Raw genomic sequence first — 14,629 nt, forward strand, 5'->3', positions numbered from 1 at the left:
ACCGACTGATCACAATCCAAATCCAGTTCAGAATGGAATAGCCAGCCCTAAACGGGAATTAAACTTTTCCATATAAGTATAGCCAGCCCTAGCTTTCAAGTTTCAACTCACAAACAAATTTCTCTTCTCTCTTTGCGTACTGCATGTGTTAGTGCGTGTGAAAGCTCTCCATCCCATCATGGCAAGGATTTTGAGGCCTCTCTTCTTTCTTTCCCTCATTCTCAGCTCGTTTTTTATCTCAATCACTTCACAACCACAACCCTGCACTACCCACAAATTCCCAAACAAGAAAACCTTTGCTGCTTGCAATGACCTACCAGTCTTGAATTCGACCCTACACTGGAATTTCTATCCATCAACAGGAACGGTTGATGTTGCTTTCAGACAAACCGTGGTTGGCGAATCGAGATGGATTGCGTGGGCTATTAATCCAACCTCAACAGGCATGGTGGGTTCACAAGCCATCGTTGCTTTTCGAAGAACCGACGGAAGCATGTCGGTTTATGCATCACCCATTAGAAGCGATGTGACTCTGTTGGAGCAAGGAAATCTCAGCTTTCCTGTACATGATGTCTCTGCAACCTATGAGAATAGCCAAATCACTATATTTGCCACCATAGGGCTGCCAAACAATGTCAGCATTGTGAACCATGTTTGGCAGGAAGGACTGTTGTCCAGAAACACACCAACAATGCATTCACTGTCAGGACCAAACGTCAAATCATTTGGAACTCTAGACTTTATTTCTGGACAGATTAAAGCAAGTAGACCCGGAACAAAATCTAAGTTGCAATATGCCCATGGAATTATTAATACAATCAGTTGGGGTATACTTATGCCTGTTGGGATCATTATAGCAAGGTATGTCAAAGAATTTAGAGTAGCAGATCCGCTTTGGTTCTATCTTCATAGAGCATGTCAGTTTATCAGTTTTCTTGTCGGGTTTGCTGGCTGGGGGACGGGGATTTTTCTCGGTCGACTTAAGTTTTCGAGAATTCTATACAAACCCCACGGATGCATAGGTTGCACTCTCTTATGTCTTGCTATAATTCAAGTCCTTGTAGGTAGTTTGTTTAGGCCCAAGAAAGACCACAAGAACAGATTCATCTGGGAGTTGTTTCACTATGCCTTTGGTTATGCAACAATCATCCTCGGCATAATAAATATCTTTAAAGGGTTTGATATATTGGAACCAGAAAAGATGTGGAAACTTGGTTATATTTTGATTATTGGAGTTCTGGGGTGCATTGCTGCAGGCTTGGAAGCAATTAAAATTTACAACTGGTTTTTCGGGTGGAAAATGAGAGATGTAGAGAAGAAGACACGGCAGGAAATACGTGCAACGAAGATGGGTGATGATGTTACTGCACCACCGGAGATTTATGTCTAGAGATATATATATTTTCTTTCTTTACTGTTTTACTATTCTAGCTTAAAGTAGAATCGATCACCACTTAAACATGATTAATATTTGTATTTGTTTTTAACTTTTTACTTAACTTCCAAATATATATACCACTTATTTCTGTAAATTTATTGCGGAGACAATTTAAATTTCAATGGCCATTCACACACAAGCATGCTACTTTTCAATTTGATGTTATGACAAGTAAAATCTTTGAACGCTTGATATATCACGGTAACAAAATCCCTCTACTTTGTATGTATCCCAAGTTCATATCTTTTAGCTATTATCATATATAAAAAACTAAAATAAAGCAGATTAACCAAAACCATATTGATCAGCTTTAATAACTTGTTTGTATATCACAGATTCATATTGTTATATTGGACATGTCTACCAGGGCCGGTTCAAGGATTTAGGTGGCCCTGGGCGAGAAAAAAATTTGAGGCCCTTTGCCCATTCAATAACTAAAATTAATTGACCAAAAAATCAATAAGCAATTTCTAACTTGATACCCATCAATTTAGTAAGAGAAATTTAAAAAATAGAACTGAATTGAATTAATTGAAAATCTTTTTTTTTTTGCCAAGGAATTAATTGAAAATCTTTAAGTACACAAAAGCTGGAGTTAGTTTTAAAGATAACTAATACATGTAGCGAGATTTAGGCTGCAAGTAACAAGCTTCTTGGCAATCTATATTCCAAATTCTCTGCTAACAAACCTTTGTTATCAAATTAGAGAGCTTCCTTACTCCTCGATATTAATTAAAGGAGGCAAAGTTGAAAGCAACTAAGAGGAATAGTCAAATGAATGAAAGAGGCCCTGGACTGTGAGAATGAGAGTGACGAAGAGGAATGAATAGTCAACAAGGAATAGTTAGAGAAGAAAAATGATTAGAGGAATAGTCAATAAATGAAGGAGGCCTACACTAAAAGTAGGAATAGTCAAAAAAATTTTGTTTTTTGTTTTTTTTAATTAAAAAGCCCAACTTAGAAGTTGGAGGCCCTTTGGGTGGGTGGGCCCTAGGAGGTTTTTTTTTAATATTTGTATTTGTTTTTAAATTTTTACTTAACTTCCAAATATACCACTTTTTTCTATAAATTTATTTCTGTAAATTTATTGCGGAGACAATTTAAATTTCAATGGCCATTCACAGAAAAACATGCTACTTTTCAATTTGATGTTATGACAAGTAAAATCTCTGTGGTTCAATTAAGTAACATCTCCACTTATTTCTGTAAATTTATTGCGGAGACAATTTAAATTCCAAAGGAAAAACTCAAGGCTAATAGAATTTGATTTGATTAGTAATGTTGCACTATTTTAGAATAGATTTTAATAAGGAGCCAAGCATTTTCTTCTAATAAAGTCTAGTGAACGGGTGCCACCAAAGTAGTGAAGGGAATAGGAGATCACATATTCAGGCTACAACATCTTATCCTTTCAAAACTTGGAAAAAAAGAATGCTACAAAGACATGAAAAAGAAAGGACTTCTACAGTAATTCTTATTTTATCATATATATAGTCAAGTTGATTAGTTGCCTGAGGACCTTAGCCCATGCAAATCTGACCGAACGCTTGATATATCATGGTAATTAACAAAATCCCTCTACTTTGTATCCCAAGTTCATATCTTTCAGCTATTATCATAAATATAAAACAAAAATAAACCAGATTAACCAAAACCATACTGATCAGCTTTAATAACTTATTTGTATATCACAGATTCATACTGCCATACTGGACATGTCTACAAAAATTTCACAATAAAATCAGACTATCAAGTTTCCAGTTACACAATAAAACTCAAAAACCAATCAGACAAATATATATATAATCTTTTGTCTTCCAGCCTTACACGAAAAAAGATACCCAAGGTATCTGTATGCACAATCGGATGAAGAAAAGTGTGTATGGTGGAATAAACACATTCGCATAAATGAAGCTACAAGAGATCGACTGTGGTAAGAAAACATATATATAATCAGAAATCAACAGCAACAATTTCAGTAAGTAAATACATATATATTATTGAGGAAGAAAAAGAGGACAAATTACATGGAAAAATAGCACATCTAAATGAAAGAACCATAGGGAACAGCTTCAATGCAGCAAAAAAGTTAAATCAAATTAAAAAGAATCCTCACACTTCCGAATTTTCAATTTGTTGGTTGGAATCACTTGAGACTTGAAAAAGAATTGCTGACAAAAGGGGAAATAAAAAAAATAAAAAAAAAGAGGAAGCAGTCCTTAATATTTTGTATTTGATAGTAGGAATCATAGGCAGCAAGAAATAAACATTTAATAGTTATGGGCTAAAAGCCAGTACAAGATAGAAAAATAGATTTCCAAAAACATACCTTAAAAGATGTAGAGTCTGGCACATTGTGGCCATGTTTGTTTCACCATGCTAGCTAGTGTCACTATAAGAAAAAGAGTTTGGGCAACTAACCTCGTTCCTCTCCCAAAGTTGATTTTCGTCGAGAGTTTGGTCGCCCAAGCCGGCCATGACGCCAAGACTTTGGGCGATAAACATGTCAATTTTGTCTCCCAAAGATATCTGGGACGACGAATTTGGTTCGTCTGCTAGGTAACTTTGGGCGACAAATCACATGTCCGTCGCCCAAAATATGTTTAGGTGACGGAAGTGTTCGTCGCCTAAATATATTTTGGGTGACGAAATTATTGTTCCTCTTCCGAAGCATGTTTAAGCGGGGGAATTTTTTGTCGTGTAAACATACTTAATTTGGGAGAGGAAATTAATGGTTCCTCGCGCAAAGAATGTTTAGGCGACGAACAATCGGAACCATTAATTTCCTCTCCCAAAGTATGTTTAGGCGACGAACAATTTCGTTGCCTAAACATATTTATTTTTTATTTAGATTATACATTTAAATTTAATATTTTTTTTAAAAATCTTTATTCAAAAACTATATAACACAAAATTAATAAATTTATATATCAAAATATCTATACAAAGTAACAACAATTTAATATATATTCAAATACAATCGGTACAAACAATCACTAATGGCCCCCTAGTGCAGTAACATCATTGGCACTGGTAGAGGAGGCTGGCATGCACTGGTCAATGTTCGGTGGCAGCACAAACCCAGGTACGATCTTGGTCAACTGGTCGAACATATGCTTCATCTGATGCACCTAGCTTACTCGTCTGTTGTGCATATGCCACTCTCGATTCTTCTAGCTGACCCCTTAACAGCTGCACTTCAATGGACAGGTTGACGAATTCTGTAGATGGCTGAGACGAAAACGAGGAGGCGCTGAGGTCACGAACACGACCCGCTTCCATTCCGCGAATTTTCCTACCACGCCTAACACCCAGTGTCTATGTCATAATCTCTGGGGCTCAAGTAAAAACTCCACGCATTTGCTTTAAATTCACATTAATCTAAAAGAATGTTTTAATCCACAAGTAAAATTAATTCCATTACAAAATAATCACACAATGAATACATATCAACCTCCTTTCCCAAGTTCCACTTGTTTTCTGCTATCAAGCCTGCAGAGTGCAGATACCCTTCTTCTCCAAGTAGGAAATTACGGTTTTGGCCATATCACTCGGGCAGACACAGTCCCTCCCTTTATGCTGCAATACTATTTGCAAAATTAGTAAGTCGAAGTCTAATTTTAGACATTAACCTCAGAAAATGAAAGTTAATTAAAAAATCAAAAAGCATTTCAAAACAAGGAATATAAGGACATGAATAACAAAGGGAAAACTCAAGGAAAATAGAATATGATTTGATTAATGATGTTGCACTATTCTAGAATAGATTTTAATAAGGAGCCAAGCATTTTCTTCTCATAAAGTCTAGTGAAAGGGTGCCACCAAAATAGTCAAGGGAATAGGAGATCACATATTCAGGCTGCAACATCTTTATCCTTTCAAAACTTGGAAAAAAAGAAAAAAAAAATGCTACAAAGACATGAAATAGAAAGGACTTCTACAGTAATTCTTTATTTTATCATATATATTGTCTAGTTCATTAGTTGCAAGAGGACCTTAGCCCATGCAAATCTTACTGAACGCTTGATATATCATGGTAACAAAATCCCTTTACTTTGTATGTATCCCAGCCTAAGATTCTGTGTCAGCTTTAACTCTTCAATCAAGAGCCACTCCTAATTCTTTTGACTGAATTGCAAAAATATTAAGCAAAAAAAAAAAATATGTATTACATGTGTTGCAACAGCTTATGATCATCTTGTTGAGAAATTCAGCTTTCTCAGGTAAATATTCAATCACTTCATCCTTGGTCACCCAAACAAAATCCTCACACTTCCCAATTTTCAATTTATTGGTTGCAATCACTTGAGACTTGAAAAAGAATTGCTGACAAAAGGGGGAAAATGAAAAAAAAATTACATTAAATTTCAAAAAAAGAAAAAAGAAAAAGAAAAGAGGAAGCAGTCCTTAATATTTTGTATTTGATAATAGGAATCATAGGCAGCAACAAATAGACATTTAATAGTTATGGGCTGAAGCCAGTATAAGACAGAAAAATAGATTTCCAAAAGCATACCTTAAAAGATGGAGAGTCTGGCACATTGTGTGTTGACTGTATAGCCGTATGGGCCATAGGAGCATTTCCAACAAAATATGTGTGGGACAGATCTCCTAGGACAGATTTAATTTAATGCAAATTCTGCACACTGAAAATTCATGGGATTTATATGGAAGAATAAGGAGAAGAAACAGAAATATATGGAATCATATACCAGCCATTACCTTCCGCAATGTCTCCTTAGACTCATAAACGTTTTCCGAAAAATGCCACACTGGTTTCCCACTAGGAGATCGATCCAGATGTGTTACCATAGAGAAGAAGATATAGTCCTCTGTCAAGTGCTCTCTGCAATGACCTAATGAACAAGAAGATTGTAAGAAGGGTTATATAAAGAATATGAGGATCCCACAAATTTATAAGAAATAAGAATTGATCAATAACGTGGGAGTTCTAGCGCATGATTTCAAGGAGGCTAACAAAAGAGAAGTATGCTCGAATTCACCGTCAACCACTCCGAGGTGGGTGTGCCCGCCGTCGGGTTGGGTGAAAGTTAATGTGGATGGAGCAGCTACGACCTAGTCAGGTGTCCGAAGTGTCGGAGTCGTGATCCATGATGAAACTGGAAAACTCATGGCGGCCAGAGCAAACCAAGTGCATGTTGGAATTAATGCACTCTAAGTGACTTTTTAAAACATTTATATTTATGGTAGCAGCCATGTTAGCTGGAGCAGACAATGCATGGCTCATCTTTAGAATTCCTAGGCAAAGTCCTTTCAGCTTTCTTGTAAAGAAATCTCTAGAGCTATATGCTTTTATATTTATATTAGATGTAATAGTCAGTAAGCTAATTAATCAAACACTCAAGAGCTCTACTGTAGCAACTCAAACCTTTGTGTTCTATGCATAATTTTTCTACATAAATCTCATGTTTTGTTTCTTATTTTCATTCCTCATCCAACAAATTGGTACCAGAGCAAGTTCTTTCAATCATACTGGGAGAATAACAAGCTACATCGTAGGATATGTCTTCAAAAGAAGGCGGATCAGTTTCTTTCTCTTTTCTTCCCATCTTTGGAGGAGAAAACTATGATTTTTGGAGAGTAAAAATGAGGACTTTGCTTCGGTCAAAAGGAGTTTGGAGCATTGTTGAGAAAGGCTTTAATGAACTAGCAAATGAAGCCGAACTTACAAAGCAACAAATAGAAATGTATGAAGCAGATGTGATGAATGATGCTAAAGCTCTCTCAAAAATTCAAAACGGAGTCACCTCAAACATTTTTCCAGGAATCACAACAGCTCAAACCGCAAAGGAAGCATGGGAGATCTTAGAACGAGAGTTTCAAGGAGATGCCAAGGCAAGAACTGTAAGGCTTCAGACTTTGCACAGGGAATTCGAAAATCTCAAGATGAGTGAATCTGAATGCATCAAAGATTACTCATCAAGAGTAAGTGAAGTTGTCAATCAAATAAAAACATTTGGTGAAGCAATCTCAGACTAGAAGGTAGCTGAGAAAATACTAATCAGCTTGCCTGAAAAGTATGACCCCATTGTTGTTGCTGCAATAGAAGAATCCAAGGATATCACCACTTTATCAGTTGAACAATTGATGGGCTCTCTAAAGTCTCATGATCAGCAGAGAAGACTTAGACGAAATGACCAAGTTGTTGAAAGTGCTTTCCAAACGAAGCTCACTTTTAAGCCACATAAGTTCTACAAGAAAGAAAATCCAAAGGGTAACCAACAGTTTGGAGATCAAAGAAGATGGAAAAAGGGAGACGTCAGCAGGGAAGAAGAAACTAAAAATGACAGATGTATGACTTCTGATTACAATAAACCTCCTTGCAAAATTTGCAATAAACCAAATCACTCTATTGCTAGCTGTTGGCATCGTGGAAAACCCAAATGCAATTTATAGTAAGAAATTTGGGTATCTTGAAAAAGATTGCAGATTCAAGGCCACTAACTAAGCAAATTTTTCTGAAAGTAAAGATGATGATGATGAAGATGAGAACCTATCATTACAAGAAAAAAGAGTTTGGGCGACGAATGTCGTTCCTCTTCCAAAGTTGATTTTCGTCACCCAATGTTTTGGGTGACGAAATGTATTCGTCGAGAGTTTGGTCGCCCAAGCCATGACGCCCAAGACTTTGGGCGACGAAGAACCCCTCGTTCAAGAAAAATCAACAAATAAAAATTATGCTAAAACGATCACTTGTGTATGGTTTTAAAAGCCAAACACTTCACATCTAAACATCAATTCCTCAGTTAAAATCGACATCATAAAATAATTAAAATTATGCAATTTTCATAACTCATTAAGGATTAAACAACCAAATTAAAGAATAACTAGAAAACAAGTATAAATTAAATTATAAACTTTCATAAACATTTTCAAAAATAAAAGTCCATTCACAGTGAGAAATATAGCTCCGATTCTCCATCGGATCGTCATGCACCTCGGTAGTGTCACCTGAAAATAAGTTGGATGGAGGCCAGAGGTGGTTGAAATCCGGGGAGATAGAGGGGGGTTGCAGCTGGAATTTCTGCGTGCAGGGGAGTTGCCCAGCGAGGAGGAAGGCCAGGCTGAGCTGTTCGGCCAAAAGGGAAGGTCGCTGGCAAGTCTAGGTGGTCGGAGAAGGTCGACGCTGGCTGGTTGTGGTGGTGGCTGGTCGATGTGTGGTGTGCGCAGGGTGGGTTGCCGGAGAGAGAGAAAGAACACAGGGAGAGAGAGAGAGAGAAGAATCAGGAGAAAGAGAGAGAGTGGGCTCGGGGGAGGTGGTCGGAGTCGGGGAAGGCTTGTCGGTGGTCTATGGTGGTGGCTGTGGCAGCTGGTGGTTGCGGGTAGGGGTTGTGGGAGAGAGAAGGAAAAATGGAGAGAGAGAGAGAGGGGGCTGATTTAATTAAGGTGTTTGGGTTTTTGAAATTACTCAAATCCCTTTTCTAGAAAAATCTCTACACTTCCCACAAAATTTCCAATTAGAACACCGTTTTCGCCTACGCGTTAATTTGGACACTCGAGTTTCTAGTTAGCCGTCTCGAGCTTAAAGGCCACAAATTTGAATTTTTAAAATGCCCCTCTAAATACTAGAATTCCCATCCAAAATTTCAATAAAGTCTGTTCAATAAGATTAAATTTTTATTTTAAAAAAATAAGACTTGGGAGTCGGGTCGTTACAAAACATTACGCAAACAATAGAATTAAAAGAATTATTATAATATAAATCACAACCAAGACCAATCATTTCAACATGTTCATTAAGCGTCTTTGGTCATAACCCTTTCCCTTAATAGGTTTGCAACATAAGCTTTGTCCGTATAGACACCCGTTATTTTAATTCTATTATGTGTAGCATCCTTAAAATACCTGTCGCTCTTGAAGAAAATGACAGTTTCGGTATCAAAATAAATTCTCAGTGACTTGGTAATAGGATCATAAACACTAAGTCCTAAGATAAATTTCGCAACTCCAATTCATGAATTGTGACCTTAAAGCATGCCAAAATTCCTACATTAGATGCATAAGGGATCGTTCCTATGTTCATATGTTCCAGTTGATCTTTAAGAGATTGCATAAGGCTAAACCTATCCCTTTCCTAAACTAGAGCAACATTGAATGAACATTTTCCTTACCGAATCTCTCAAAATTAAAACTTGTTTCAATATGCTTTCTAAGGCAAACATGAGTATCCATGTGATCAGTTATGGAATATTTCAATTCCTATCACTTTAATTAGTTGCCTCTCATCAATTCAAAGTTAATAGAGAGAAATCAAGACAATTACTAGCAAGCAAAATATTATCCATATACATAATAATAAATATAAACTTACTCCCACTAATCTCTAGAATATCACAGATTAACTGTCTTCATTAAAACTAAAGGCAATTAGGATATCATTGAACTTAAGATACTATATATTTTTTGGGAAGCTTGTTTAAGTTCGTATATTGAATTCTTAGTGTACAGATAACACGTTTCTTTCTATCAATGGGGAGCCTTCAAATATCTTTGTAGACTTCTTATTCTAAACTCCCACTCAAAAAATGGTTTTCACATTCATTTGATGCAAATATAAATCATATTGAGCCACCAATGCCATAACGATCCCCAATGAGTCCTTCTTAGCTTCAGAAGAGAAGGTCTCTTTGTAATCAATGTCTTCTTTCTGAATATAAACCAATAAAGTAACTAGTAGTCGTTCAAAAATCCAATTTCTTTTCATACATATTATATTATTACTTCTGTTGTGCGACCCTGATATGCAATTACCTTAAACTAAGTTTCCTTCGTATCCATAGTTCAAAAAGAGGTTTTGAACTACTTTAACTCAGTTTAATACATATGTAGTGGTCTGAAGAGCTTGCATTCACAATGATATAGGTAATCCTAACCATATATATCCATAATAGTTGGGTGTACATTACATACTATTTCCAAGAGTTTGGAAAGGAAACCAAAACATTGACCTAAATCATCATATTTTTCATAAAAATCACAATAAGATGAATCATAAAAAGGTTCACAAAAGTCTGTATGAATCATTCAAGAAGCTCTAAATTTCTTATGGCACATTTCTTGGTGCATGTGTTTGGTTTGTTTTCCATAATACAATTCACATACACACACCGAGATTAATAAAATCCAAGTTCGAAACAACCCCCATTCCTTATGAATCTTTTCAACTTTTCTCTAGATTAAGACCCAGTCAATAATGCCACAAGAATAAGGAATTTGAATCTATTAAGCTATGTTTAGTTCCAACATTGAGATGCAGAGTCAAAAGAGTTTCAGTAAATATAACATCAAACTTTAATTATTATAAACCATTAAATAGAATACCAAAATTAACGTAAGAGGCATTCTTAAACAATCTGAAACATTCTTTATGAAACTTCAAGCTAAATATGTTAGGGTTAGATACAAAAAACTTAAATAAGTTTCAAAATAATTAGGAACATAAGTGTTTGGAATAAAATGTAAAAGTGTGGATTTTAAAGGATCACTGCATCGAATTAGCAATATAAATTGTATCACATAATTCAACTCACCAAGTATTAGAGCCAGAGAGGTGATCAAGGATGGAGGAGTAAGAAGAGATATGGGAGAGAGAACACCATGGGGAGGGAGAGGAGGAATAGAGGGAGAGTTTGGTGGTGGTCTCGCCGCCTAGCTCGCTTGCGTGACGCCGAACTGAGGAGAGAGAAAAAAAAAAAAAGGTTTATGGATGATTGGGGTTTGGGAGATTGGGGTTTGGGGCCTTTAGTCAATTGGAGAGGAAAAAAAAAAACAAAAAAAAAAAAAAAAACAGGGTTTAGGGCCTTTGGGTAATTGGAAAGAAATGGTTGATTGGGGTTTGGGGCCTTTGGGCAGTTAGGGTTTGGTAGGATTAGGGTATTAACAATTTAAGCTTATAACTTTATATAACTACTAACTAGTTTATAAGTTTGTATATAACTATATATACATAAACAATGTTAGCTAGGTATATATAACATTATAGAGTAAGTAATATATAATAATAGACTTAGTGTATAGGTTTAGGATCATACAAAATATATTTTAGGGTCTAAAATATAGCTAGGTTAATATTAATTTTATTATCTATAATGTGTATAAATATGTACATTGGAAGATTAAGTACGTTCACAAGAACTTGTTGGCCTAGTGGGTGAGGTAAAAAATAAAATAAAATAAAATAGCGTACAAAAATCCAAAAAATCAACATCAAACTTCTAGATTCTCAGTACACCTCAAACTTCGAGATTGTGCCTGATTTTCAACTTGGACCAATACTCCAACTCGAAGAATATCGACTTGTTCGTCCAATTTAGATGTGCAGGTGACCTTGGCATATTTCGTTCTTTGTTAGAGGAATGTTTACCAATCCGGCCAAATTCTAAGTTATTCAACTGCCTCAAGATGTCATCACCAGATAATTCTTTAGGTTTCACGCCCATCTCCTTTTTTCCGTCAAAGGCCTCCTTACTGTGACGCCATTTATGATCCATCGACAACCATCTTCGGTGGCCCATATAACATACTTTACCACTGTGCCAAGCGGAAGTTATATCTTTATTACAAGTAGGACATGCCATATAACCCTTGGTGCTCCAGCTTGATAGATTCCCATAAGTTGGGAAATCATTTATTGTCCACATGACTGCCGCATGCAAGGAAAACATTGTTCCGGTGGACTTATAATATGTCAGCACACCATTTTGCCATAATTCTTTTAGCTCATCAATCAACGGCCGCAAATATACATCGATCTCCTTGCCAGGGGATTGCGGTCCCAGAATTAATAGCGTCATAATTGTGAATTCTTTTTTCATGCATTTCCAGGGAGGCAAATTATAAGGAACCACGACCACTGGCCAAGTGCTGTAAGATGTGCTCATATTTTCGAATGGATTAAATCCATCAGTAGCAAGTCCTAATCTGACATTTCGTGGATCTGCTGCAAAATCCGGATATATCTTGTCAAATTCTTTCCATGCGCTTCTGTCTGCAGGATGTCTCATCACATCATCCTCAACCCGCTTATCTTTGTGCCATCTCATGTCACTTGCAGTATGTATCAACATGTACAATCGTTGCAATCTTGGCTTAAGTGGGAAATAACGCAACACCTTTTGCGAAATCTGTTTCTTTCTCTCTACAGACTTGTGTTTATATCTCGGCTCATTGCACACAGGGCATTTATCCTTCCCTTGGTGTTCTTTGTAAAACAATACACAATCATTCTTGCATGCATGAATCTTTTCATATCCCAAACCGAGATCTTTCAACACCTTATTTGCAAGATAATGGGTTTCAGGTATATGATTGTTCTTTGGAAGCATTCGTTTCAAAATCCCCATCAACTGATCATAACTTCGATTCGAATGTTGATTAAGTACTTTCTAATGCATTAACTCCACAACAGCAGTTAGCACTGAGAACTCTTCACAACCAGAGTACAATTCCCGCTGAGCTTGTTTCAATAATCTCTCGTACTTATCAAACTCTTCTCTTTGGACTTCGGACAACCCATCATCTTCATCCATATTATCGCTCTCTGTATCATCCTGATTGACTTCGTGATCAAGCGATGCATATGGATAAGCATCGTTTATTATGCCCATCACTTGTTCATTATCATCACCAACAGATTCAGTAGGCTGCAGAATTGTTCGAGCATCCGAGGAAGTCGAAGCATAAACTCTCGGTTCACCATGATAATACCATGTCGTATAGTTGTGTGACATCCCATATTTCACCAAATGAATTCTGACTTCACGCACTGTCTTCCATAAAGTGTTGTTACAATTCCGGCACAGACACTTTATATTATTCTGAGCATTGACATGTTCCTGTGCAACTTGAATAAATAACTCGATCCCATACAAATATTCATCATTAACACGATTCGTATTACGTATCCACTGTCGGTCCATGATGCCTGTTTTCATATTACACGACAATTAGAAAAAGATTTGTCACCCTTCTTCGTCTCCTTATGCCTCTGGTAAGGGCCCTATCCCATTCGAGAATGCACATATGTGTCGTGGTTGTTGGCTCGCACGACATAGTTTCGATCTGGGAAAATTTTGGCAGCAACTCCCTATGGTTCTCCAAGTGCACGACGTAGATATTTAAAACAAATATCTGGTATGCACTCGAAGAACACATAGGGAGATGTTGCCAAAATTTTCTCAAATCAAAACCACGTCACATGAACCGCTAACCACAACACATAATTGTGCACTCCCAAACTATCCATGGGTAATTTGGACAATTCAAGAATCATATTGGAGCGCAGTCACGCCCAGCGTCCATGCGCGCGTCCAACAGACTCTCGAACGGGTCTAAGGTGAATTTAAGTTTAGTGTACAAAGTTATTCACTGATAACTTCGCACGACTAGTTGAATGTACAAAGTTATCGACTGATAACTTCGCACAGGCGATTCGTGCCACATGACCTAACCCAGTACTCGAAGAGTGCTGGACTACGTCATCGGGAATTTTGCAATTACAACTAAATTAAATGTAACATACAAACTAAACTATAATTAATCTAACAATATACATATAAGCATACAAACAAACTATTAAATTTTAGCATTTAAGAACATACAAACTAACTAATCAATTTTATAATTAATTTTAACATACAAACTAATTCACTAAAAAAGTTTAATACAATTATATATGAAACATTAAATACTAAAACTTAACTAAAAGATAGATTAAACACATACCTCACCAAAAATGCAATTATCCTTCACAACAAATGCAACATTATCCTTCCTTCACCAAAAAAATAAATCATTGTTAAATATTTGCCCAACATCAATCTAAATTCAGATTTCACAACCAAACCACTAAATTAAAAAAAACCACAACATTAACTAATTAACACTAAAATCAGAAATTTCACAACCAATTTATGCAAAATCCACAACAAGTGCAAATTGTCCAATCCTACAAAAGCAAAATCCACAATATTAGAAAACATAAAAAACAGAAAATAACAAAACTTAATTAAAATAACATAAATTGAAAAAAAAAATTACCTTGTGTTTCGGTGAGTTGGTTTCGGGTGGGCGGGGGGGGGGGGGGGATTGGGTTTGAGTGGGGTGTGTTTTCGGGGGAGGGTGGGTTTCGGGGGGGTGGGGGGGTGGGTTTCGGGGGGAATTAAGGTGGGT

At 36.5% G+C, this 14,629-nt stretch overlaps 1 protein-coding gene and 1 pseudogene across 1 annotated transcript; one reads left to right on the plus strand and one right to left on the minus strand.

The window, feature by feature from the left end:
- Positions 1–178: 178 nt before the first annotated feature.
- On the plus strand, positions 179–1,390 carry LOC147292976 (cytochrome b561 and DOMON domain-containing protein At5g47530 pseudogene; annotated as a pseudogene).
- A 10,301-nt stretch (positions 1,391–11,691) lies between these two features.
- On the minus strand, positions 11,692–13,377 carry LOC147292977 (uncharacterized). The gene is made up of 2 exons (XM_086230983.1): positions 12,971–13,377; positions 11,692–12,541 (listed from the first exon to the last, which is right to left on the minus strand). Exons 1-2 carry the CDS (start codon positions 13,375–13,377, stop codon positions 11,692–11,694), a joined length of 1,257 nt encoding a protein of 418 aa, XP_086087109.1.
- Positions 13,378–14,629: the final 1,252 nt, after the last annotated feature.

The sequence above is a fragment of the Dryas octopetala genome, chromosome 2, assembly GCF_963921425.1.
Source record: "Dryas octopetala chromosome 2, drDryOcto1.1, whole genome shotgun sequence".
NCBI classification, from domain to species: Eukaryota; Viridiplantae; Streptophyta; class Magnoliopsida; order Rosales; family Rosaceae; genus Dryas; species Dryas octopetala.